Source organism: Phycodurus eques, chromosome 23, assembly GCF_024500275.1.
Source record: "Phycodurus eques isolate BA_2022a chromosome 23, UOR_Pequ_1.1, whole genome shotgun sequence".
Classification (NCBI taxonomy): domain Eukaryota; kingdom Metazoa; phylum Chordata; class Actinopteri; order Syngnathiformes; family Syngnathidae; genus Phycodurus; species Phycodurus eques.
In genome coordinates, this window is record NC_084547.1 from 3,154,700 (window position 1) to 3,179,523 (window position 24,824).

At 48.7% G+C, this 24,824-nt stretch overlaps 2 protein-coding genes across 4 annotated transcripts in view; one reads left to right on the forward strand and one right to left on the reverse strand.

Annotated features, from left to right (window-relative positions):
• The window catches only part of LOC133397808 (pyruvate carboxylase, mitochondrial-like), a 101,117-nt gene that overhangs the window by 26,469 nt on the left and 49,824 nt on the right, over window positions 1-24,824 (reverse strand). The window lies entirely within an intron of this gene.
• Window positions 1,553-23,350, forward strand: LOC133397710 (leucine-rich repeat and fibronectin type-III domain-containing protein 4-like). Of its 3 annotated transcripts, XM_061668947.1 has the most exons (10): window positions 1,553-2,094; window positions 2,589-3,254; window positions 3,329-3,466; window positions 12,183-12,262; window positions 12,337-12,930; window positions 13,008-13,170; window positions 13,435-13,605; window positions 14,225-14,386; window positions 14,914-15,636; window positions 20,532-23,350. In XM_061668947.1, the coding sequence occupies exons 3-10, from the start codon at window positions 3,372-3,374 to the stop codon at window positions 21,847-21,849; spliced, it is 3,306 nt and encodes a 1,101-aa protein (XP_061524931.1). In that variant the 5' UTR covers window positions 1,553-2,094; window positions 2,589-3,254; window positions 3,329-3,371; the 3' UTR covers window positions 21,850-23,350. The 3 variants fall into 3 exon arrangements, with proteins under 3 accessions (XP_061524931.1, XP_061524930.1, XP_061524932.1); XM_061668946.1 differs by having other exon boundaries at window positions 2,815-3,466; XM_061668948.1 differs by lacking the exons at window positions 1,553-2,094; window positions 2,589-3,254; window positions 12,183-12,262 and having other exon boundaries at window positions 3,377-3,466.

Below are 24,824 nucleotides of genomic sequence, written 5' to 3' on the forward strand. Positions count from 1 at the left end.
CGCGGGCCTAATAATTACTGTCAGGGGAAAGGGCCACCGCACATGTGAGAAGATGGAGAGACAAGGATGAAAGCGAGTCACGGCAAAGCCAAAGCGCCGCATCCCAGCGTCTGCCTTTCATCTCCGTCTTTTCGCCGCCTCATCATCACAATGTCTGATGTTCGACTGAAGCGCAAGATTCCGTTTAGCAGCGACTCCCAGCCGTCGACCCGCGCGAGGGGATCCAGGCGACGCTCCGGGTTCCGCTCCAATCCGCTTGCTCGCTTATCTCGCTAACGCCCTTCGAGAGCCTCGGCCTTGCTCTCCTCCTCTTCACCCTCGCTGCCCTCGCTCTCTCTTCCTCCGCCACCTCTTCCTCTGCTCCCCCCGCCTCTCATTGGCCCCAGAGTAGCTGCAGGCGCTCAGACCTTGTCTTCCTTTCATCTCCCGCTCTTCCTCCATATGTCCTCCCGACGCAACGAAAAACAGACCACATCATTGACTCCTATCGCCGTCTCGCCGACATCAAGCACACGTCCCGTAAAAATACATTTTCAAATTAGACAAGCTGCCATATTTAAACGGCAACAAATTGCTGCAAGGTCTTGGTCGTGCAACATCGACAGTACCATTCAAAAGATTCTCACTAATGATCTTGAGAACGTGCGATCGCATATTTTTGAACCCAAGTCCGGACCGCCCGATCGTCAATCCCTGCCGATTTTTTCCCGTTTTTCTGCCTCTCGTCCTCTCCAATCCACCGCACAAACTCAAAATGTTACATTGCGTAATATAAAACGAAGCTATTGCCGTTTCATTTGGCAATAACTTTGTCGCCTTGTGACCTTGAAATATTAAGGACATTGAAAAATCTGAACTTCTTTGTCCTCATTTTTTTTTTTTTTTTTTTTTTAACCGATGACAGATGAGTTGAAAATGACGTGATCAGATCGGGACAACTCCGACACGAGACATTCCAATGCCATGTTACCCCCCTCGTCATGAACTTCTTAATCAGTTGACTATAAGATAATAATTGATATTGTAGAAGTGGTTTCTGTGTCTTTAAACCTATTTCAAACCTTCTTGACCTTCCAGACCTTGTTTTTTTTTTTGTCCCCACATCGCGCTGTCAGAGCGCTTTGCAAAGAAACTGCGCAAGCAACTTTGTCTTCACGTACTTCTTTCATGTGTTCTGGGTTTTTTTCACCACACTTTTTTTCTTTTTTTTTTTTTGCAAAAGCATCATACTAACTCCCACTACCCAAGACAAAGTTCTTGCAAGTTTTTAACATATTTGGCCAATAAAAGGGATTGTGATTCTGTTGCTGGCATTGCTGGAGCACCTAAATGTGATTTAAGAGGTAACAGAGGATCAAATCATAAATTCAGCTATTAATCACATAATTATTGGCACATAAAAGAGAAATAAGACTGAGGGTAAGTGGTAAACTTGATAAACACAAAACATAACACTTATTTTCTCGTGTTTGGTTTCTCCGTCGCATTTTCCATCTCCGTCCTCCCGCACTCGCTCTCCCGCCCCCTCATGTCTGCGCCCCTCACTTCATCACTCAGGCTGCACTCCTCTCTCTCTCTCTCTCGCTCTCTTTTTCTCTCTCTCTCTCGGTCTCAGATTGGCGCCAGCGTAGAAGGACCTCCATCCTGTCTTCGGTTCCTTCTCAGGCGCCGCACAAACACAAGGAAGAGTCTAAACAAGTGCATCGAAAAGCAGACGGACGCCGGGCGGAAGAGGACATCGAGAGGAATACGAGCGGCTTTTTCGCCCTCGCTCGCCGTCTTTTTCTCTACCATCCCCTCCCTCCTTCATTCGTTACCTGTACTCCGGGATTAACGCGCGACTTAAATTTCAATCAGCTCGCAGCCCGAGCGAGGAGCGACAGAGGCGGCAGACAGAGCGCCGCAGCTGTCGAGATCGAGGCGGCCGGAGAGAGAGAGAAGAGGAAGAGGAGGGGGGGGGGAGAAGAAGGGGGCAGCGGGTGGGAGAGAGTGATGGGTGTTGTTCCGCCGCAGAGTTGAGGGAGTGCGAGCGTGTCGCCAAGATGGAGATGTGACGGCTTCGGCAGTCGCAGGTGGAATGATTGGGAAAACAAGGTTAGTGAGTCTACCTTTTCATCCGGCTCGGACGGGGACGGGGTTGCGGGTCGCTGCGGGAAAGAGGCGCAAAGAAAGAGGATGAGGGGAGACGAAATTGCTCTATTGTGCTTTTGAAGTGGCAAATAAACAGCCAAAGGGCTGTGAGGGGCGGCGGGGGGCAGGGAAAAAAAGCAAACAATCTGCAGGTTCTATGCGTGCCAGCATGCCAGGACGAGAACGGCGCATATGGAATGCGGGGTGCAAATCGCTGGCAGCAATTGAGCCACAAAGGCAGAGAGTGAGTGTGCGGCTTCAACGCAGAACGATCACGAAATCGACTTCTGCGAGGCGTCCGAGATGATTGGCAGGCCAGAGTCGAGCAGGCGGACTTTTGAACTGTCTGACATTCACAGTGCAGATCAATAGGCCGCTTGTTTCATTAGCTTGCGTGCGTGTGTGTGCGTGCGTGCGCATGAATGCGCTACCTTGTGCGCTCGTGTTTCGGCGTGCAGAGAGACACCAGCGCAGCCTGCAGAGAGACGTTAAGGGGGTTCCAGGACTATTGATCGCCTCTGACAGAGACGGGCTGCCAAGGAGCCAGGGAGGATTTACCGCCGCCGTTGCCATAAGGGCGGAGAGGATGATGGACGGGCCGGCGTTCTGAAGACGGGGGCGGGCGTGTAGCCAGGTGCCACCACAACAGGAGACACTTCTTTCTCTCTCTCTCTCCTCTCGCAGGTTTCTCCCCATCACGCCCACTTCTCCAAGGTCACCGTCGAGTCGCGAGCCGACAAATGCGGCAGAGGCGACGAAAAGTGCCAAGGAGAACACAGCCTGGAAGTCGTTCCAGGAACTGAGCGGTGTGAGAAAGAGGAAGTCCTCGCGCGAGTGGACGGGGCCGGGGAGCGTGATGAATAAATGACCGCGGCCACGGCCGGGATACGTGAGGATGCAGCGAGGGGAGAAGTGACGGGGGCCGCGCAGGCCGGGAAGAGAGCTAAACATCTCGTCCTCCTGGATCCCACTCCTGGCAGAACCGAAGCCTTTACAAAATACGACACGTTCCTCAAGGAAGTCGTATCGAGAAGGTCTTTAAGAGGATTTAAAGCCAAGTGGATTTTTGGATTTTTCCACCCCCCCCCCCCCTTCTTCTTCGTCTTCGTCTTCTTCAAACTGAGGTCTCCATCTCGGAATACGAGGCTAGGATTGGACGAGTAAGTCGGGATTTACCAGGTTCTCTGTCCCCGTGTAGACAGACTGACGTCTGAACCCCACCGCTCGTCTGGTACGATGTGATGAACACACACGCGTACAAACAGACACACACAAAACAACAACAACCTGGACAACATGTGGAGCTGATTCCAGTTGTTAAGCACAGACATAAAAGGTAAGGGGTCCCTCCCGCCCCCCACCCACACACTGGGCTGTCTTATAAATAATAAACAGAGATGCACACACACACACGCAGGTTATTTTTAGCTTTCCCTTTCAATTGGCAGCCATTAACACCTCTAATTGAATTTTTTTTCATGCTTTATTTCCATGAGAACATCCCTCACCTCACCTGCAGTGTGCAAGCTTGCACGCGTATTTGTGCGCGTGTGCCAGCTGCTCGAGCTTCAACGTAATCGCACATGGCGTGTCGTTTGGGCGCCGCCACGCAGGGATTTGGGGCTCCGGGCGGCAACCTCTGAGGGCTTTTGCAGAAGCACACCCGCACACACACACTCTTGCACTTACTGAGCGGATGTATGGGAGCATAGGAGGGCCGCGAGACACGGGGAGAGGTCGAGAGTCGAAGAGAAAGTGAGGAAAGGAGATAATGCAGAGGGAATGACAAAAGAAGGTTGGCACAACGTGAGGAGGACGAAGAGGTCAGCGAAAAGACGGGCAAAAAAAAGGGATGAGGGATTCACTGAGGCAGTGTAATAAACTTCCGCTGAGTGACATTATAGGAAGATGAACGAGGAGAAAGAGGATGTTCCGACTGAACGTTGGTTTGTACCGCTGGCGTCCATTTGTCACTCGTGACCGCGAAGGTTCTTCGAAAGAATTCCAGTAATGCGACGCAACAGAGCACAGTGGCACCATGACGTTCGTGGGCTCCAATGTAGTTACTCGTCGGCGCTTGGTTGATGATTTATTTATTTTTTGGGTGTGCTGTTTGTTGTGAGCCGAAATTGGAGTTACGAGAGAGTCTTCGAAGCGGTTTCATTCCGTTTACTGTCAAACGAAACATAAAACAAAGAATTGCACGTTATGTATTTAAAGCAACCAAACAGTTGCCTAAAGAAAGGCCCTGCTAGTTTAGTGCTAACGCTAATTGGTATCTATGTTGGGGTGCTTGAACCCTTCAAGCAACAGTACTCAGACATGTTTTTATCATCTACATAGAATGACTAATATTAGTGCTGTACTTGTGAAGTTGTGATGTTATTATGAATTCCTAGGCAGGACACGCCCCGCGGCAATATGACCGGCTGCCGCAAAGAGGCAACGACTGCCTAGAAATCTAGTGGGATTCATAATAACTTCTTATAATGCCCCCAGGTGGCCAAGGTGGGCACACCAGAAGGAGCAGCACTTAATTAATGCAGTGTGGCAAAAACTGCTGAATTAGTCTATGTTTTTATAAAGTTCAATTATGGTATGTTGTTCTTTATCTGCAGATAATTTATGTCCATTATAATAGCAGGGTTTTTATTTTTAACCCCCCAAAATTCATGAACAAGCGGGTATACAATGCCAATAATATTATAATAAAATAATAATAATAATAAATAATAATAATAACAATAATAAAATATATATATTTACCCCCCCCCCCCCAAAAAAAAAACAATAGTTAAAATCAACAATAATTGGGGGGGAAAAAGGAGGCAGCTATTTATGAAGGTGTAGCATTTGGTGCTGATGCATTTCTTGGCCTTGGCTGAACTGTCTGCTCGACTCAGTCTCATTGCTGCTTCAGCTATATTGCAGGCACTTTCCAACATGTAAGAAAAAGGCACGCAACCACCTTAGCGAAAATGCTCAGCGAACAACTAATTGGCCTTGCTCTCCCGCTGGCGAAACCTGAAGTGCGAACGCAGGGGGGCAAGCGTCACATGGCCGGAGCGGCGGAAGCATTTGCCCTTCTTCAATTATCTCGTCGCCGCTGGCGAGGGCGTCTGCCATCCGGAGACGCTCGCTGTCAAAATGAGCGGGCTGCCGAGCGAACGGGGGAAATGGCGTCCGGGCACTTCAATGAGGAGTTCAGTCGCAAGTGGCGAACGCGGGCACGCTTGGCGAGCTGGTTTATTCAAAAGCAAAAGCAGAGCTAAGCTAACACGAAGCGGCTGGTTTGTTTTACGGCGGCGAGGTCGAGAGGATGAGTAATTAAAATGTTAACCGTCTGTTTGGGCACAACAGGCGCCTGATGAGCTGAAGAAACTGTAACCACGGCAACTGTGGGTGACAGACGGAGGGATGCTTTGGGAGAGAGCGATTAAAGAAAGTAGGCGACTGTGAGGCTAGAGGGGCTGGTGGGAGGTGAGTGACATGTAAAATGAAAGAAAAATTGAGGAACGGAACTATTGTGCCATTATATGAGAGAACACAGTACAATACTTGACTGATGAGCGCCCCAATTGACTCGTTTTACGGGTTTAGAGCCGTCGCTTGGTAGGTTTTTTTCCCCCACTTTGTGTTGCAAGCACACAAATGCAAAATGAGAACACTCGCAAGGAGCAGTGAAGGCCACAACAACCCTTAAAAAAAACAAAAAAAACCCACATCCAACTCGCCAATAATAAGGCACAAAGTAAATCATTTCTTTATAATCTCATTGTTTTTTCGTGTTTTTTATACCGTACAGTGCTATTTTCATTTGTCTGTTTGGATATACAGAAATAGCAAATCATCTTTTCCCATTGAAATGAATGGAAGCGCCATTCATCGGTTCCAGCCTTCCCCCAAAAATTAAAATTCTGAATTTTAAATGTGAAAAAAAACTCCATCGTATTGTACCTCATAAAAACGTACAGTAATTACTAAATCAAATAGAATCATACAAATTAAACCGTTACTGTCACACTGCATCAATTGAATGGCCATTCTGGTGTGCGTCTCAACACCTCCCACCTCATGAATGCGTCGCTACCATTTGTCCTTCCCCACAGAGGATAAAGAATACATAACTGAGTCCCGTTACGTTGTCTGTCCACATGTGTTGCTGCGCTGTTTGTGTTCAACCCGTTGCTCAAAGGGTTACAGCGCCACAACATCGGCGCTATTTAGCGTTAGCATTAAGCTAGTGGACTGGAAGGCTAAGCTATGTGGGCGTTTCAAATACACAATCCTCGAAATTACAAAAATAAATCACTCGAGTCGCTCGTATCTCAAGGCGTGTGTGCGTGTGTGTGTGTGTGTGTGTGTCGCATTAGTCAATACATCCATCATTGTGATCAACAGGCCTGGTTGGCATGTCATCGACAGTCTGCGGTCATTATATGGACACGCACACACACATGCATCCACACACAAACAGGCTTGGATTTACTTTTGTCGAGCTGCAAACAAGTTGCGCTGTCAGCAAATCAGGGTCCATAAAATTGGCCCTGCGGGGGTCCGATTGAGCGTGAGCGGCAAGTTGCGCTGGATTAGCTTGATTTCGGGCTTTTAGCAAATCTATGTACACGTGCACAGCACACAAAAGGGCTGTTAACAGAAAACGAACGTCAATACGCGGCAGCGTAGGGACAACGGGGTTGCATCAGGGCGGAGGAGGAAAAAAAACAACGAGGGAGAAAAAGTGCAAGCACATAATGTGCAGCCAGAGGTGCAGGTCAGTTACTTTGCCACCGTGTGTCACGCAAGTGGGAATTTACGAGCGTAGGAACAAGTGCGTCCCCGTTGTGGTGCGTCTGCAACTTTGGGAGTGAGCGTGCGGAACAAGCGTGTGGAGGACTCCGATATATTGCAATCATTATTCTTCCAAGACCGCAGTCCAAAGCATGCAAAAACTAATGACACACACGTTTGACAGGTTCATTCATTTCATGAAGGGAAGTCTTTCATGTGTATGGTTGCTGAGAGTCCTGATGATGTCAAGCAGCAGAATACAGCATATATATTAAAAAAAAAACATTTAAAAAAGCCATCATCTGTCAATTACAGCCTTTTATGAGCCTCAACCTCACCTCGTGTGCAATCCAATCTGCACTCTCGCCATCTGGAAGAAAAGCTAAACAATACAGAGTCCCTTCTGTGGCACCAGTGACAAGCTCCCAACCAGCGTAAAAATGATGGCTCGGCAATTTTATTTATTTATTTATTTTTTTAAAGTCAAAGCACTTGACTCTTTCGGCGCAACACAAATGCCAGGGCTCGACTGTGCCCGCCGTTTTGTCGCTTAGCTGCCTTCAAGTCTTACAGACGTTTACACGAGGGCTTTGCTGACAGATAACACTGACATGCTACTTTGCAGTCAGTCAGTGACAGTGACGCATTACAAGGGGGGGGAGAGACCTCTGTTATAGCTAACCTGGGCAAACACACACGCATAAGCACGCACAATGAGGCTGATACTAATAGAGGCTGCGTAGTGGGCATACGGGAACAAGGAGCTTTTCATTGCAGATCATGTAAAGTTCTGTGTGAGCCAACAGAGTGCCAAAGAAAATCACTGTCACCTCTTGTTGTTTGCCACATCGGTTTAACGTCAGCACACAACAAGTGGAATCCCTCGCGAGCCCGCACACACTTTCCAAGAGGAAGGAACCGGCGGCAAAGACAGGGAGAGAAAGGCAAACCTTTCACAATCCCAGAAACATTTGGTCGGGAAGTAATGAGGAGGCGACGCCAAGGTGACCTCCGGCATCAGGCTGAAAACACGACGTCGTGCAAGGGAGACAAATTAACACTTGCTGTCAGGGTCCCAGCAATTTAGGGCAACAGCACGTACAAGGTGTTTCTCCACATACGAGGAGGACATGCAACCTAATTAAACAGAACTCAAGAGATTTATTCCGGAATAAATTATACATTTGAAGTTAATTGACGAAAACCTTTGAAGCCAGAACTACGTAGGCCGCGGTGTCGGCTATGAGAGAGAGTTTTTTTGGGTTTTTTTCCCCAAAAATATTTAAAGTCCGATTTGACAGTCAGCAGCTGGACCAATGTTTTTGGATGGCGTGGCCACTTTAGAGTGCCTCGTTGTTGGCAGCGAGTGCGCGCGCGTCACGGACCATCGTGTGGATGATTTTGAAGCCTCAGTCTCTATACTTGGTGACTTTTTTTTTTACCAACACTCTTCTCTGTGGTGTGTCAAATTTAGAAAAGTATTTTCCCTTTCCAAGGACTCTGCGCTTATAATGTGCTTGTCCGCAAGTCGTAACGCAGTTCAAAGTTCACCGCTTGTAGTAAAGAAGTCACTCTGCCGATTTTAGAATATCACAAGGCCTCTCTCAGCGCAACATTTCCACCCACTGGTCAGAGAAGTTTGAACGGCGTGTAAAATTGGCTTCCGCACTTATCTCGGCAATAAAAAAGGCGGCCTGCGCTTAAAAAGGCTGCACTTCAAAGCACTCGTGAAAGTCGACACCAGACAGCAGTGCCTTGCTATATCCCGCACATCAAGGAGCAGTGAAACACAAAAACAAAACAGTCTCAATTCCACAAGGGGCTACAGAGGTGGCCATTTGCTAACTGTGGGGGAAATTGGCAATGACGTGATGCGATGGTCTCAGAACAAAAAGGCATTTCATTGCTTTTTCAAACAAACAAACAAGACGGTGCGGATAACAGGATGAGGTGGCTTTTCTCTCTTGCTCGGAGCCTTCGTAGGAGTGAGTTCGTCTTTTTGAGGACGTGCAATCGTTAACTCGGGGCCGTGCTGCGGGCAGACAACAGTGCCAAGGATCCAGGGTGTCCCCCCGCCATTGTGATCCGCTTGCACCTGCAGCGATGCCTCCTTGCCTGCGTCTCTGGGCTCCTCCCACTCGCTCATTGCGAGCACAGCTCTCCATCTCCTTGATCAAATCGGCGCTGCGCTTCCTCCTCCCCTCGCTTCGACAGTGACGGATGGCGGCTTCACCTGTTTATCGTCTTTACATAATTCTCGGCCCGTCCGCTTCATGACATGCATTCATACTGGCCCATTCCGCCACCCTGGCGTCTTTAAACACACCCTTATTTCGTCACGTCTCACTGCCCTACCTACAGTCAGCCTCGGTTTTGCCACTGCGGCTCCGTTTGCCGCTCTATCTTTGCATTGCGCGTGACGAGAAGGAAACAGAAATTTGACAGCGGGATGACAAAGAAGTGATAGTATCAAAAGGATGAGTAGGCTTCCATACACACGACTGCCACAACAAGAAGCTACGTGGGCCCGGCGAGCGAGCGAAAGAGCGAGACAGAAGGGGGGCGGGGGGGTAGAGTATCTGTCGGCCTCCCTATAATTACGACTGCGTGGGAGACTGTTGTGGTACGCTCGTGATGCATGCGAACGCACAATTAATATCTCGGGCATTGTGTGATGGAAAGAATTCCTCTCTTTGACTCCACTTTATCGTATCAACGTATCGCTTCTTCATCTCCAGCCTTTTTATTGCCAATGCCCCCATCGGATCTGCGGATTACTAAAAGGCTTGCGGGAGCTCACACAGAGCCTTCAGGTTTATCGATACCGCAGCACTCTTCAATTTGAGTCCATTAGGGACTGGTGGCATTTAGGAAGGCCACAGTAAATGCTCAAAAGGATGACATGATGAGAGAATGCAAATGTAAACACACGCGCAATGTTTTTTAAGGTTACAAATTGTCGTTGGCATTTAATGAGGGCTTGACATTTAGAGTCCTCAGTTGGGGATTACAGACCGAGACCGAAAGGAAATAAAGTCCTAAAGTGCAACAGGTCTGTTATGAAGGGGGCGGGCATACTTTAAAGTGGAGCCCCTTTTAATTGAGTGTGTCGGGTTTAAAGCTCATGATTTTACTCGAGCCCAATTTGAGCTGCTAAGATCCCGGGGCAGGAGTGGGTGCTGGAACACGAACTTCAGGGGAAGTCGGGAGTTCAATCGGGCCAGGTTCAGCCTCGCAGCTGTGAATCATGCGCCAACACGCAGGTTTTGAAGACTTCTTTGGACGGTTGCGAGTACTCTGTGGGTTCATGTAGGGTAGCGCAAGCGGGACATTGCCCAAAATAGAAGGAATGCAGAAAAGAAAAGAAACTAGAACACCGTGGACACTAAAACAGCGCACATACACACACTGACCAAACTGTTGGCACCCTTCTTTCAAGAAAGAAAAACAGTGTTCTTTTCGTTGTACACATGACACATTGTCCCAAAAGCATTTGTGGCTTACTAATTTGCATTATGGCAAATTCCAGTGTCATCAATTTTGAACTATTTCACTGATGATTGAGGGTCCAGAAGGCTCAGTTTTGTTTTGGGGCCGCTTCGCTACATCTGGCACATCCATATTGCCTTATAGCATCGATGGTTTCTTGCGGATAAGCGCCCGATAACGGCCCGAGTACGAAACGCAGAGCCCGACACTTGTCAACACCCATCCAACAAATCAATTAGTGGAATGATGAGCATGGGCTGCTGGGAGGGCGCAGAAGTGGAGGCGGAGAACGACAGCAGTGTAAGCGAATGGGACAAGCAGCCAAGCGACTCTCAGAGGATCACATCCATCACCGAGCGGACGCATCGTTTACACCCGCCTGTTGCGTGGCTTGCCATTGTGTCGCGCACTTGCCCGCAGAGACAAAGGCCTCCTCCAAAATAGATGGGTCCACAAAGTGACGATGGCGGAGGACAGTTGAGCGCTGCGGGTGCAAAGGTGCGCGCAGCCCGAGTCTGAAAGGAGGCGGCAAGCATGAGTTACGGCGTACAAAAGATTAGCGAGAGACGAAGTGACGTGGCGAGGCAGAGCTGTGACTGATAACGCCGCCTTCCGCGGGTTGCCTCAAGGGCAGACGACACAGTGGGGAACAGATTGTGGGAATAAGACAAGGAAATTGTAGAAAGTTACAGCACCGCTAGAGGCACAATGGGTTAGAGATGGAGCCAAGTGAGCAAGATGGAAAACACAAGGAGCAGCAATTCTGCGAGAGATATACTCTGGAGAAGAGATGACAAAGAGTGATTGGACGCTGAAGTCAATTTCAGTCCCGTAAGGTATAATCAAATTATTGGAAGCACTTCCAACACTTTTTATTTTATTTTTTATTTTTTTTACAGCGTCAAAAATGTACGTGGGGGATTTGATCCGAGGTAGAACAGCAGGAGTGAATGAGTGGTTGGCAAACCTGGAGTGTATTTCTATTATTCGTATGAAATGGTGAGCTTTATAGTCCTCTTGCTTTTTATCTTTTTATTTTTATTGTCGCAACATGAGTGATTTCTGGCCCCGTTTGCACATCCTACTAAAATGGGCAACATATCAAACAAAAGTGCCTTGCTCGACATAAGCAGTTTTCATGCTCAGTCCCTTCATCCTGTTTGTAATTGACGCCACTCAGGCGTCTTCAATCTTGTGTTTCTTGCTGATTTAGTGGTGGCGTTCACATTATGATTTTACGGCAATCACAAATCTTTTAATATGGACGAAAGACTCCTAAATTGGACAGTGGCGCGTGAGTCGTAATTTTGGAGGCGTAACAAAGCGAAGCATGATGATGATAACGATGACAAACCGTCATCTGGGTGCAAACAGAATGAGCGAACGTCATGGAAAATATCGAGGAAGCGTTAAGTGTCAGGTGACGTACACAACATCGCCGATGACATGATGGCTGCAGTCTAAAGGCGAAAAGTGACATCGAGCGACTTCTGAATGCACAGCTCTTATGCCTGTTACCAACACTCACTGTCCCCTCCGGATCCATGTTGCTAAGGCAACCATTACGCATGACAATCATCTTGAGTGACTCATCTCTACACCTTGTCACACCGCACGCTGTTATATTAGGTGTCGACAGAACCCACCGATATGTACATTGTTGTTTTGACTGTAGAATGGAGGCAGATAAAGCTGGTGACCCAATTCCATTCCCTGACCCGCAACCTTAAGAAATGGTCCCATGATAAAACATGCCTAATCCTCTCCTACAGGTTTCTAGGTAACCGTTACTATGGGGACGGGCTGTGTTCAGCCTTGTGGGATGGTGTTTCAAGGCAGTACCGGCTGAAAAGTAAAAGGCTGCGCTTAGTACAAGTCTCACTAAACCGCAATGAGTAGTCCTTAACCTTTCTTCTTTTTCTTTAGGTCTGTGGATAGCCTGGCTTTCTACCATGCCTGCCCCCCCAACCCTAAACCCCAGCAGACAGAAGCACCTGCCTCACACGCATCCCCGCCCTGATCGACAGGCAGAAAATTCCATCTTCCCTCCATCCATCCTCTCGCTTCACACCGCACGTCTCGTCTCATCCCCGCCCTCGACATCCCACGTCATCCCCTGCGCCGGTTTGGGAGCCTCGAAAAGAACACTCGCAAGCGGCGTCCCGTTCCCGGCTTTTCACTGGCTGACCCTGGTCACATGCTGCCTGCTGCCCTCCCTGATTGGAGCGGGGGAGACTTGGGGCGTCGTGTCAGCCTGCCCTTTCCACTGCGTGTGTCGGAACCTCTCCGAATCGCTCAGCACGCTGTGCGCCGACAAGGGTCTCCTGTTTGTTCCCCCGCACGTCGACCGGCGTACTGTCGAGCTGCGGCTGGCTGACAACTTCATCACAGAAGTGGGAGGAACCGACTTTGTCAACATGAGCGGATTGGTCGATTTGACTCTGTCCAGAAACACAATTCACCTGATTCGACCGATGGCCTTTGCTGATCTGGAGAGTCTGCGCTCCTTGCATCTCGATGGTGAATAGCTGTAGAACTTCTAATGGACAATGACCACAAACTGTAACCACCACCTGGTGTTGTTCTTGTCTTTCCAGGTAATCGTTTAACAATAGTTGGCCCCAGGGACCTGGCAGGGTTGGTCAATCTCCAACATCTGATTGTCAATAACAATCAGTTGGTCAAAGTGTCAGTGCAGGCTTTTGACGACTTCTTACTCACATTAGAGGATCTCGACATGTCCTACAACAACCTCCGAAAGTAAGTTGTAAAACTAAAGTACCTTGACTTACAAGTGCCCCAACTCGTGAGCTTTTCAAAGCTACCAGCCATCACTTGGTCCTTTTTTTTTTTGTTTCGCGTTGGGAGCTAAAATGTGAGTTACAAGCGGGCTTCACATACGCGGCCGCTACCCACAAGTCACTGGGAATCAGAGTTGCAAATCCGTCTTCCATGCTGTGAAGAAGAGTACAGAAGATGTCTGACTCTTATCGTCACTTACACAATCCTCTGATTTTTAACAAGGGTACCGTGGGAGTCCATTCAGAATATGGCCAGTCTCCACACTATGAACCTGGACCACAACCTCATAGACCACATCGCGGAGGGAGTCTTTGGAGAGTTGTATAAGCTCGCCAGGCTGGATATGACCTCCAACCGTCTCAGGACCCTACCGCCCGACTCGCTCTTTGCAAGGTAGCGTGCAACATTATTCCTTCACGGTGCTCAAAGACGTCGCTTAGACAAAATAGTGCGCTGCGAACTGTTAATTGTCAGACTAGTCATTGTTGCGCCACAGAGCTACACAGACAAGAACATGCGAGCCAGCTGTTCAAGGGAGGGATTAGCCAAATCTGCTGTCCTCATTCTTGTCTGTGTACATGACCGAGGCATTGGCTTGTTCCAGGCTGTGTGCCGCAGAGGCGTAAGTGGCTTCAGGGTGACTAAGTGAGGCCCTTACAAGTCTCGTGATCGCATTCAAAGACCGGCGACACGATAACATCTTGAGAATATCGACAGCAAGTAAAACACTACAGCGCTCCAACTGTCAAGCAAGTAGCGGCTGTGACAGACTCAATGTACTCAGCGTGACTGAGATTTTTAAGCAATTTGAAAAGGATTGCATTCTCTCTGGCAGACAAGTTTGCGATGAGTAAGTGCAAACTGAGGACCGGTACAGAATGATTAAAAAACTAAAAACAACACACCCAAATGAAGTTTGAATATAACTGCTTTTTTTCTGGCGCTCCTGTGTCTTTGTGTGGATTATAGTTTCGGATATTAACTAAAATGACCGAATCTATAACGTTCGCAGGTCCCAGACTGGTGCAATAAGCCCCACCCCTTACAACGCTGTCATTAGTCTGAATTTTGGGGGAAATCCGCTGCACTGCAACTGTGAACTGCTGTGGCTACGACGGCTTATCCGCAGTGACGATATGGAGACCTGCGCCACACCAATCCACCTGGCCGGAAGGTAATCTTTAATTCACATTCATCCATTCGTTGCATGCAAATGCAAAGACTTGGTGAGCGGCATCTTTTCCCAAGCTACGTGCAAGCAAATCAGACCTTGTTGTTCGGATCTAGCCCTGTTTGAGTACCCAGCCAGTAGAACAGCCTCTATTTTTATGGCTCCTTAATTGGACAATGAGAACCGGAGCACGAACTTGACGGTCTTGAGAACCAAATTGAAGTCTGGGATAATGCGCTGCTAATAGTGATAGAGTGACTGCGCCATAATTGGTGGATATGTAACACCGTTAAAGTCATTACACTGCTACTTGGCATCGTCCCTCCATTTATCTTCCATCCTTTTCCAGCCTAATCGTGTCATTAAAATGACGCTGTGCCAGCAAAGTATCGAGGAGGAAAACAAGCATCTGTGGCATCATCTTTTCCTGTAGTAACTGAAAATTATAGGTCGTACAAATAACCTATACTTAAATGATCGATATCTCTCTGGCTCACTTTTTTCATGCTGCTTTTCCTCTCTTTTCTCAGGTATTTCTGGTCGATTCCTGAGGAGGAGTTTACTTGTGAGCCCCCTCTTATCACCCGCCACACTCACAAGCTGTGGGTGCTGGAAGGCCAGAGGGCCACCCTCAAGTGCCGCGCCATCGGAGACCCGGAGCCCGTGGTGCACTGGGTGTCACCAGACGATCGCATCATTGCAAACTCATCCCGGACCAGCTCCTTCAATAATGGAACTTTGGATATCGTAGTGACGGTGGCCCGGGATGACGGGCCGTACACGTGCATCGCAATAAACGCCGCGGGAGAAGCGACTGCCACTGTAGACCTGAAAATAATACCTCTCCCTCACCGGGGTGGAGCAGGTGGAAACACAGGGAATAACAACGTGAACAACAGGAACGTAACGAATGGGATTTTACGAACTGATCCGGGATCCTCGGATATCAGCACTGGGAAAACAGGCGGAATAAACAACGGCGTGGCACGCGGAGGCGACGCGGAGGACGGGAAAAAAGGTGGCGCCGAAGATGAAGGTGACAGCGGCAGGGCGAACGAAGAGGAGAGGGCTGAGGGCGGGGGCGAGGAGGAGGACGAGGAGGACGAAGAAGCCAGGAGGACGGTTGGAGTACAAGGAATAACGTCCACCTCGGCTCAGGTCCGGTGGGATTTGGGACGTTTGCCTGGAGCTCACGTTGTGTGGATGTATCAGATACAATACAACTGCACGGCCGATGAAACCCTCATCTACAGGTTAGTTCGTCTTTTTGCTACCATACGCATTTGTTTAGTCTTTTAATTGCTATGGCACACTATCAAGGTTGCTGTGCGTATGCGGGGCTCGATGGGGTGTCCCTCAAGTGTTGAGGAGACAATGTTTGTGGCATGGAGAAGGCTTTGACGGGAACCAAGAGCACAGGGGCACGGAGAAATATTGCTCATGTTTAAAAAAATAAAATAAAATGAATGAGAAGGAGACGCTCGTACTTTGAATTTAGGACCAGGATGAGACTTTAAGAGGACGGTGGACAGGAATTTGGAACGAAGGGGGAAAATCTGTGATTGACTCGACACAAATCCCCACGGGACAGATTAGAATGAAAGGGAGGACTGTTGAAAGGGAAGAAAGCGGGTGAGGCAGAGGCTAAGGGAGATGGGTGGGCTGAATGGTCCTTTAGGAAAATGCAGCAGGAGGGGAAGTAAATCCATCAGCCAAATAGACTAAGATGGAAAAATACATCTGGGATGAAAGCAGGGGCTTGGTGGAAGATGTAATGAAAGCTCGAGAGGGAAGAGCGCATCTGCTTGATAAAAACGTTGGGTAACAAAGAGGTGAGAAGAGGAACGAAAAAGGGACTAAAACTAAACAGCGATGAAGCAAAAAGAGAAAAGAAAAGAAAGGCCCACAACCAAACAAACGCAGAGTGTCTCCGTTCCCATCAGCACACGCGTAGCAATTAAGCAGCGAGAACTAATTAAATAAATGAATGAACTCAATGAGATCTGAGCTCCCTTGCTGATCAGCTCAGCTAATTTCTCCATGGCAAATAATCTCATCACAAAAGAAACTGGCTCACGACATAAAAAGGGAGACGCCTTTTCTCCAGAAATGCAAACTCATGGCAAAATATGGATCGCAAGTCAGGCTATACGACAAATGGGCCGTAGCAGATGCTGGATTACTTATTAATGACACGTTTGTTTGTTTTTCCCTCTTGTTTTCTTTCATCCAGGTGGCATTTAGCTCTTCATGACAAAAGGTTGACACGTGAAAAATATGACATGCGTTGAGGTGTGCGGCTTGCGATAAGAAAACATGCAAAGAATGAGAGCGAGAGAGCAAGAGAGCGAGCGAGCGAGAGAGCCACACAATGTAGCAGCGTACAAATGCAGTTCTATAGCTGGCTTGCTAAAAAGCTGAAATTGAGAGAGGATAAAAAAAAGACTGGAAGAGGAGACGCCGTCGAGGCAGGCAAATCTGGTCTCTCAGGAGCAATAAAGGAATAAACGAGGGAAGCGTATGAAAGAAGGCACACCAGAAAGGAGGCAGGGATCTCCAAGTTTAGATTTCTATCACGCTATTAACGTGCCTGTGCCCGCCACCACATCGCACCAGCGAGCGGGGCAGCTAAAGAGACTCCACATATGGAAGGAGAACACAGGAGTCCCGTGACTTCACTTTCTTTACTTTGTCGTATTTGCCGGAATCGACCTGAGATCCACACAATCTGAGATCCCAAAAACGAGCTGAGCTCGACCGCTTGGACTTTGTGCGTCTGCCAGACTGAATCATTTCCCCTCAAAAGGTCAGTGGCACCGGAGACACAGTCTGTCTAATTTGGTCGGCGTGGTGTGACAGCGCCAGGTGGGTTGGCGAGCGCGCGGCATCTGCTGGGAATTGCTCACGCCGTCATGGCCTGACATGATCATCTGCGCCCGCTTCCCGGAGCTCGGCCTCTGCGGTGCACGTGTGCGCCGCGGGTGTGCGTGCAAAAGAAATGTTAAAAAAAATACAAAAATAAAGCCACCGATTTCCCGCAGGGTTCCTTTCTTTCGGGTGTATCTCACCTGAAGGACACACAACGGGAGGGAGATGTCCCTCCATGTTAATGAGGTGCCACTTAAACGCACCCGTGAGGTACCATCTGCTACTCTGGCCACGGTGTCGCATTTCCAGACAGAAACTGAACTCATTGTGCCCGTGAGGGGTGGGTGAGACTATGTAGAACCGCTGGAACCTTCTATTGATCACATGATCCACTTTTAAGGTGTTTTTGTCCTCTTTCGAGCCAAAGGTTTCTCGTCAGTCAAAAAGAAAAGGAAAAGGGCCAGTTGCATTCTCGCCATTAAAGTGCAGCCACAACAGGCGGAGGTTTCCCGCTGAGCAATCAAACTTTGAAACCGTAACAAGTGAGCAGAGAACACTGCTGAGTCGAGGAAATAACGAGATTGCAAGTGGATCGGAGCTACAAAGAGAGCCCGACATATTATTGGAGAAGAGACACGCTGGGGAACAGGCAGACACGAACAACGGTGAATTACAAAAGGCGAGCGGAAAGAATATGGGGTGGCAATCATTATGCATTGTACACACAGTGCGCTTCTTGTTTAATAATGCTGAGAAACCAAAGCTGTGTCAGGAGGCCAGAGTTCGGGATGAAAGGAGACAGACTCGCGAGAACAAGAAAAAGACGTGCCGGTGAAACAATTCATTTGGAACGAGGCTCCAAAGGGTACAAGGCAGTTCTTCGTATTACGTACAATCGGGAGAAAATTAGGAAAGAGGCTTGAATGAGAAGGACAGACGAAGGAAAGTGAATGGTGGTCTTGAAGAAAGACGGGGGCTGGCGGCGAGATAAGACGGAGAAACAGATAAAGGGGAGCAGAAGAAGAGCTCAGACACAATTGAGGCGGATAGCCGACGAGCCGCGGAAATCCTGAGCAAACATGGAGGAAAAGGGTCAACAAACATGATACGTAGAAGGAGGAAATGGGGGCAGCCGAGACGTGAGGCGCGAGAGGAGATAATCGCTCTGTTGTCCCTCCTCCTCTTCCTCCTCTTCCTCGCCCCCCTCCCACTTTGCGTGCTGTTGCAAACAAGTAGCCCGATGGAGAAAAGTACGCCACATTTCCGCACTCTCACGGGCACTAATAATAACTTGTTTGGATGCCGCCAGTTACGACAAAGCATCGCCCCTCCTGTCGCGCTCACTTTCTCCCGGCATCTGTGTTTGTGTGCGTCAGTGTGCCTTTGCAGGGATTCGACGGAATTAGAAGCATTGAGACGATCGGACGCACGCTGGGCACGTGAGGTCGCAGGGTGTCTATAAATAGCGCACCGCCCGTTCAATCGATCGATGCGTTCTGGGTCACGCCCCTCTCGGTCCAGGAAGCCGTCACGTGACACGCGTCTAAATTTGCGATCCCGCCTGTGAGCGGGTGAAACAACGCGGTGAGACGACATTAACATTTGCAACTGGGACTGTATGCCCATTTCAGTGAATTGTTTCTGCACATTTCACATGGAAGGGAATAAAAAAAAATAAATAATAAAAATAAAAATAAAAAATTTAAATAAGGCTATAGAAGTGATTCACAGCCTCGTGAGAGGAGGTGGTGAGGTGGAGGACAAAAGCCGTGATATAAGGAGAGTGGGCAAAGAGGAAATAGAAGATGAAGGCAAAGGGAGCAGCAAGGGAAGGAAAGAATGATAGGTGGGGAGGAGAGTAGCAAGAAGACGTGACCTTGGTTGTTCAATAACGGTGCGCACGGTTATAGCGGTGGCTAATGGAGACGTAGAGCAATGTCAGTGAGGAAAAAATACAAATAAAATAAGGCAGAGGGAGAAGCCGCGGAGTCGGGGAGCTCACGGAAGAAATAGCGCGGAGGTGAGAGGCGGGGCAGAGACAAAGATGGAGGTTGGAATGTGTCAACCGGGAGAACCAAATTTAGCAGGAGATTAATTCTATCAAAACTATGCAAAGGCGTAGGGGAAAAAAAGAAAGTGGTGTTAAATGGCTGGATGACAAAAAAGGATGAAGGATTCACTCAATGTGGAAATGTGTGGGTACGCATATGAGTGTCCCTCTTTTGCATGCGTAGCATACAGGGACGCTTATTTTAATCCATGGCATGGTTCTGCAGAATACAAATACAAAATCCAAAAGGCACTTGTGAAGACTTTCAAATGCCGTGCGGCGTCGTCAACATTTATTCGGATGTTGATTGGACGTGGAAAGCCACGGGGGCGGCCAACGGCTGGGTTAATCACGTGACCGATGCCAGCTGATGCTGCACGAGGCAATTCTTTTCACGCCAAGTCAAGTGCTGCACGACAATTGATGCAGTGTGACAAAAACAGTTCCATTCTTTTCAATTCTATTCATCGCATTCCCGTATGTTTTTATAAAGTACAATGTTATGGATTGCGTCCTCCCCCCCCCCACCTAAAATACACAATGCAGTACAACAACAAAGGTATTCTCGTTCTCAGCGGCAACAACACAAACACACAAGAAGGTGAGAGCGGCGGCCAAAGTCAAGCCCAACAGCGAGAAACACTTGAGCTGCGCTCCACTCTCCCACACACACAAACACCAAAGACGTTCATGCTTATTATCCTACGAATGCCATGAAGGGTCCACAACGGAACCCCTGATGGTTTGCTAGCTTTGGTGCTTTCAAACGATGACCAATTCACCCCAGTTCCGCTAATCTGAGCTCAAACAAGCGTTTGCTGAGTCCACATGTACACGAGGCCACACCAACACTGCCTGGCGGCAATAATTTGACACATTTAACGGCCATTGCACTTTGTCAAAAGCCCTGAGATGCCCCGGCATTACTGTAATCTTGCTAACACCTAAAATGGCCTCTGAAGAAGTGCGGAGGCCCACAAAATGGTCTGACATTTGCTTCTTCAGGCAATTCAAGTACAAGCGCGCACACACTCACTCTTTTCATGCTCCCTGGGCGCACGCTTCATCAATAGCCTCATTTTCCCTGCGTGCTGGATTGACTCGTGGGCCGTTTCACTCTCCTTGCCGCAGGGTCTCTCAATACTTAACGTTTTCTCTCCACAGTCGAACTGTTTCACGTTCAGCCAGTCGCGAGCGTTCATAACGTTGCTTTTGTTTCGCCCTCTTCAGGATCCTGCCATCCACCAGTGACCGCTTCCTGTTGAAGAACTTGGTCTCCGGAGTGGATTACAACTTGTGCGTGCTGGCCATTTTCGATGACTCCGTCACAGCGCTGGCGGCGACAAAGGTCCTCGGCTGCACCACCTTCTCCACCAAGGACGTCTACCCCGCCTGCAGTTCTCTCCAGGCTCATTTCCTGGGAGGAACGCTGACCATCTTAGTGGGCGGCGTGGTGGTGGTCACCCTCCTCATGTTCACCGTCGCGTTGATGGTTCGCCATCGAGTGTGCGAACATTCCGACCGCATCCTGTGTCACAACAGCGGCGAAGAGGCAGGAGTCGGGCTTTGCGGTCAGGGCGGTGGCGTGGTGGCCCGGGATAAAGGAGGAGACTGCAGTGGGTGCTATCAGTCCAACGGTTCTGGTGACACGATGATGGTGGTCCTGCCTAACGGGCTGCCTTCCAAGAGAACAGGAGAGCGCGGAAAGGACAAGGAGCCCGCAGAGTCCGATTCTTCTCTGCCGCCAAAACTCCCCCCCAAGCCGAGGTTCAAGCCGAAGGTCAACCTGGAGCACTTTCTTTCGGCCGGGGGCGTGGTCTCCACCATGGCGGGGGCAGGAGGGGAGATGGCCTTGGTGGTGCGGCAGAGGAAGCTGGAGAAAGCACCGCCGTACACTGCGGAAAGTGACAGGACTCTGCTCGACTACTCCCCCTGCGTCTCATCCACCCTGCCTCGCCAGTCACGCTTTAGGGAAAGCCCGAAACCTCGTCTGGAGCGAGAGTTGACCAACCGTGCCAGCTTCTCCCTGGCAGCACCCCTGCGAGACTCTGATATGCTGGCCTGGAGGATTACTTCCCCCGGAAGGGACAAATGGAACTCCTCTCAGGCTTATCAGAGCCCCATATCCCCTCTCAACGCCGCCTGCGGGACAGTCAGCAAGCGGCGCCACTCGCTGGACATGGGCTCCTCTGTCGCCCTAGCGACCGACGCGGCCGCAACCGTGGCCAAACGCTACGGCGCCATCAGCTATGCCAAGCGGCTGAGCGTGATCTGGACCAGGCGCAGCCAGTCGCTCCACGGAATGCTGGTGCAGTGCGCCTCCGCCACGAGCACCGGCTCTTCCACCGCCAGCGACGAGGGCGAAGGCGCCGGGCCGTTTGGGGGGCGATGCGAGTTTCAACGTGGATACATCCACGCTTACAGCACCACCGACTCCAACCCTAACACCGGGACCGCGATTGCGAGAGAGAGCGCTGGAAGAGACAGGGGGAGGGAGAAAGGGAAGGATGGAAAAAGCGCTGAAGAGCTGGAGGAAAGTGTTGTGTAGAATGTTGACAGAAGCTATAGAGACTGCAAAAGATTGTATCCTAAAATGACAAAAATTGATTTCAATGAACAAAAACAGATAGAGCCTTGAGAGTAAATAGCTTTGGGGTGTTTATGGCCTTGAAATTAACATTCACACAAATGTTCTCAGTTGACAAAAGTTAACAGTGGAAGAGGGGAAGCGAGAACGAAGACACGGAGAACGGTTCGAGATCCGCGTGGATCCAAGAAAAGCCTCAACACCGATAGAACCTGCCTCATCCCACAGGTTTGCACTGGATCAAGTGCCATCACAGCACTGGATCAACACTACAGCGGGCGTGGGATGCGGGGGAAAAAAAGAAAAAAAGATTTGATGTGGCCAGACTTTGTCAAATTGCAAAACAAAGAATGTGACTTCCGTGCGTCCTCTGTGGCTGAACTTTGGCCAGCCACGCCTTTGGATTATAGGAGCATAAATACCGAGCTGTGTGCACTGGCCGTGACCAATCGATGCGTGCCGGCGCGAGCACGGACATTATTAAATCACAGCGGGCTTACGATGCAGTCGATACGGATTACAAAATGGTGGCGGCGTACGATTGAACTTTTCCTGGCGACGCCAAGATGCTCTGCTGCTTCCGGTGTGAACGTATCGGAAGGATCGCGGACCGGATGCGTGTCGATGTGCCTGTGTGTTTGTGTGCACATATGTGAGGAGTTTTCCAGTCCAGCGCCGCTGTTCCTGTTACGTGTGGTTTTGCTTTTGTTTTTGTTTTTTTTGCAACAAGCAGGATTGTGTAATCGAAACGCTCCAACAGTGCACTGAATTCATCACTATTTTTTGCAGCTGGGACTGAAAGTGACAATGTCCAATGTGAACATATATTTTTGTTTGTTTGTTTTGTTTTTGTTACTTCATTTGTGCCACGCGACATCTCCATCTAAATGGGGAATGTTTTCAGAGTGAAAGTGTTACGAGATGGACACGATAGAAGATAATGGGAGCCACAAACCTCATGACTTTGTTTGGACTTGAAACGATTGAAGTGGGACAAGAAAAGAAAAAAACATCTAACTCCAATCAGTGAAAAATTCAAGAGTACATATATATATATATATATATATATATATATATATATATATATATATGGTATATAAATATACTGTGTATATATACACATTGGTATAATTGTATTTGTTGCACTGTGTTTCTCTTCTTTGGAATTTTCTGGCAATGATGCTTGGCAAAAACAAAACAAAAAAAAAGAAAATGTGACATCTTTCATTTGGGACCAGAACAAGTTTGGTGACAAGTGCATTAAATAAAGATCAAAAGTGAAGCACAAAAAGCGTAAAACACAAAGACAGAGATTCCGATGAAAAGAAACTATTACATAAATGATAACTTTTAAACATTGCAGTTGTTCCCTTGCTTTTTTTTTTTTTTTTCCCCCCCATTTTGCCAAAGTCGGTATTGTTCTCTTAACATGATATGAATAAAAATTACATGTATGAAACATTGACTGTCTCATCAACATAGCAGAAGAATACATCGCGAGTTTATCGATCAAAAGAGAACCGCCGCCATTTCTCGTAGCTGCGACTCCCGTGCGAGCGCAGCACAACCTCTTGCCCGGCTTTTTCAGCTAAAGGCAAAACCACGGCCTCAATTTGACTAATCCAAAATGCTGAGCAACAAACACGCACACAAGACACACATAAACCCTCACCGAACCCAAAAAACAAAACAAAAGTGTTGACAGAGGACGTCCGGCCGGAGCCAAACGAACCTCCGTAGCGTGACATTTACAGTCATCATGACGGCGACATGATGTCCTGGCCTCCAGTGTGCCGCATGAGCAACTGCTCACTTAGGATGCATCAGCGGGTTCCGCACGAGGACCAGTCCGAGCCGCGTCGCGTCATTCTAATTCGGCGCCCCCGACGCATCGCGAAGACATTCGAAAAGAGTCAGCCATCCCCCCACCTGGCTCGTGTATCAGAGATGCAGATAGCGTGCAGGAAGCCAGCGAGGGAGGAACAGGACGGGTTTCGAGCGGCCAAACGCACGCTGTATTGTCACGTCGCTTTGAGCAGGTTTATTACCACATTCTGCACTTAAGATCAGAGAGCAGGCACAAGTGGAAGAGAAATGGTCGAGAGTTGCCAACGTTCGTTCCGGCGGGGTGCTGAAGTGATTGAGTACCCTTAATGCGCCATTTACTTCTTTCCATCATCTTCAACATGGTGACCGTCCATTGTATTCGCATTTCTGGTCAAGACCAGGAGAAAATATTTGTCCCTCGTCATGGTGACTTTAATGAACAGCTCATTGTCTTTCCTCCATGTGACCTTTTCTCCCCGTCTGGCTGGCTTTGCTTCCTCCCGCCGCCGTCAGACGAGCCATTAACATTTTTAATATATATTTTTTTCCCAAGTTCATTCGGCGGCTTTTACCATTTTTACCTCATCACTGCTTCCTTTGCACTTGAACGTTAGCAAAACGGGTTATTGACTTCCTGGTGTCGGTCTCATTAGTTTTGACGAGTCACGAGTAAACGCATACAAATGGCATCCAATGGATGAAAAATAAATAAATAAAGAAATAAAAATGGTCCAGTAACAAGCAACGAGCAGATTCTGACTTTAATGGAAAGCAACTGCATGGGCCACCTAACACCTGATAGCCTCAAATCTCTTGTTAGACAAAAAGGCAACTGAAATGAATACAAAAAGAGCTCCTGCGGAAGATCCTGACACTTTGATAGCGGTAGAGACCTTTCTTATCTCTGGTTGCACAACAACATTTGGACCATATTTACTGCGTGCTCACAGATTTAAAGCGGGAGACTCCCCGGGGACCATTGTGCCTCGCGCCTTCAATTAAAGTGGCTCGACACGGACGATAAAGCGTCGAGGTGTAACCGTTTTTTTTTTCTGTGTGCCCAAGGTCACCGTGATGCTGATCCACCTTGCTAATGAAAAGACAGCGTT

What these genes read in the sequence shown, in the direction of transcription:
- LOC133397710 (XM_061668947.1), top strand. Translation starts at nt 3,372, where the DNA reads ATGAACACACACGCGTACAAACAGACACACACAAAACAACAACAACCT. An exon ending in CCCGACTCGCTCTTTGCAAG is followed by an intron (nt 13,606 to 14,224) that starts GTAGCGTGCAAC and finishes TAACGTTCGCAG; the next exon opens with GTCCCAGACTGGTGCAATAA. An exon ending in GATGAAACCCTCATCTACAG is followed by an intron (nt 15,637 to 20,531) that starts GTTAGTTCGTCT and finishes CGCCCTCTTCAG; the next exon opens with GATCCTGCCATCCACCAGTG.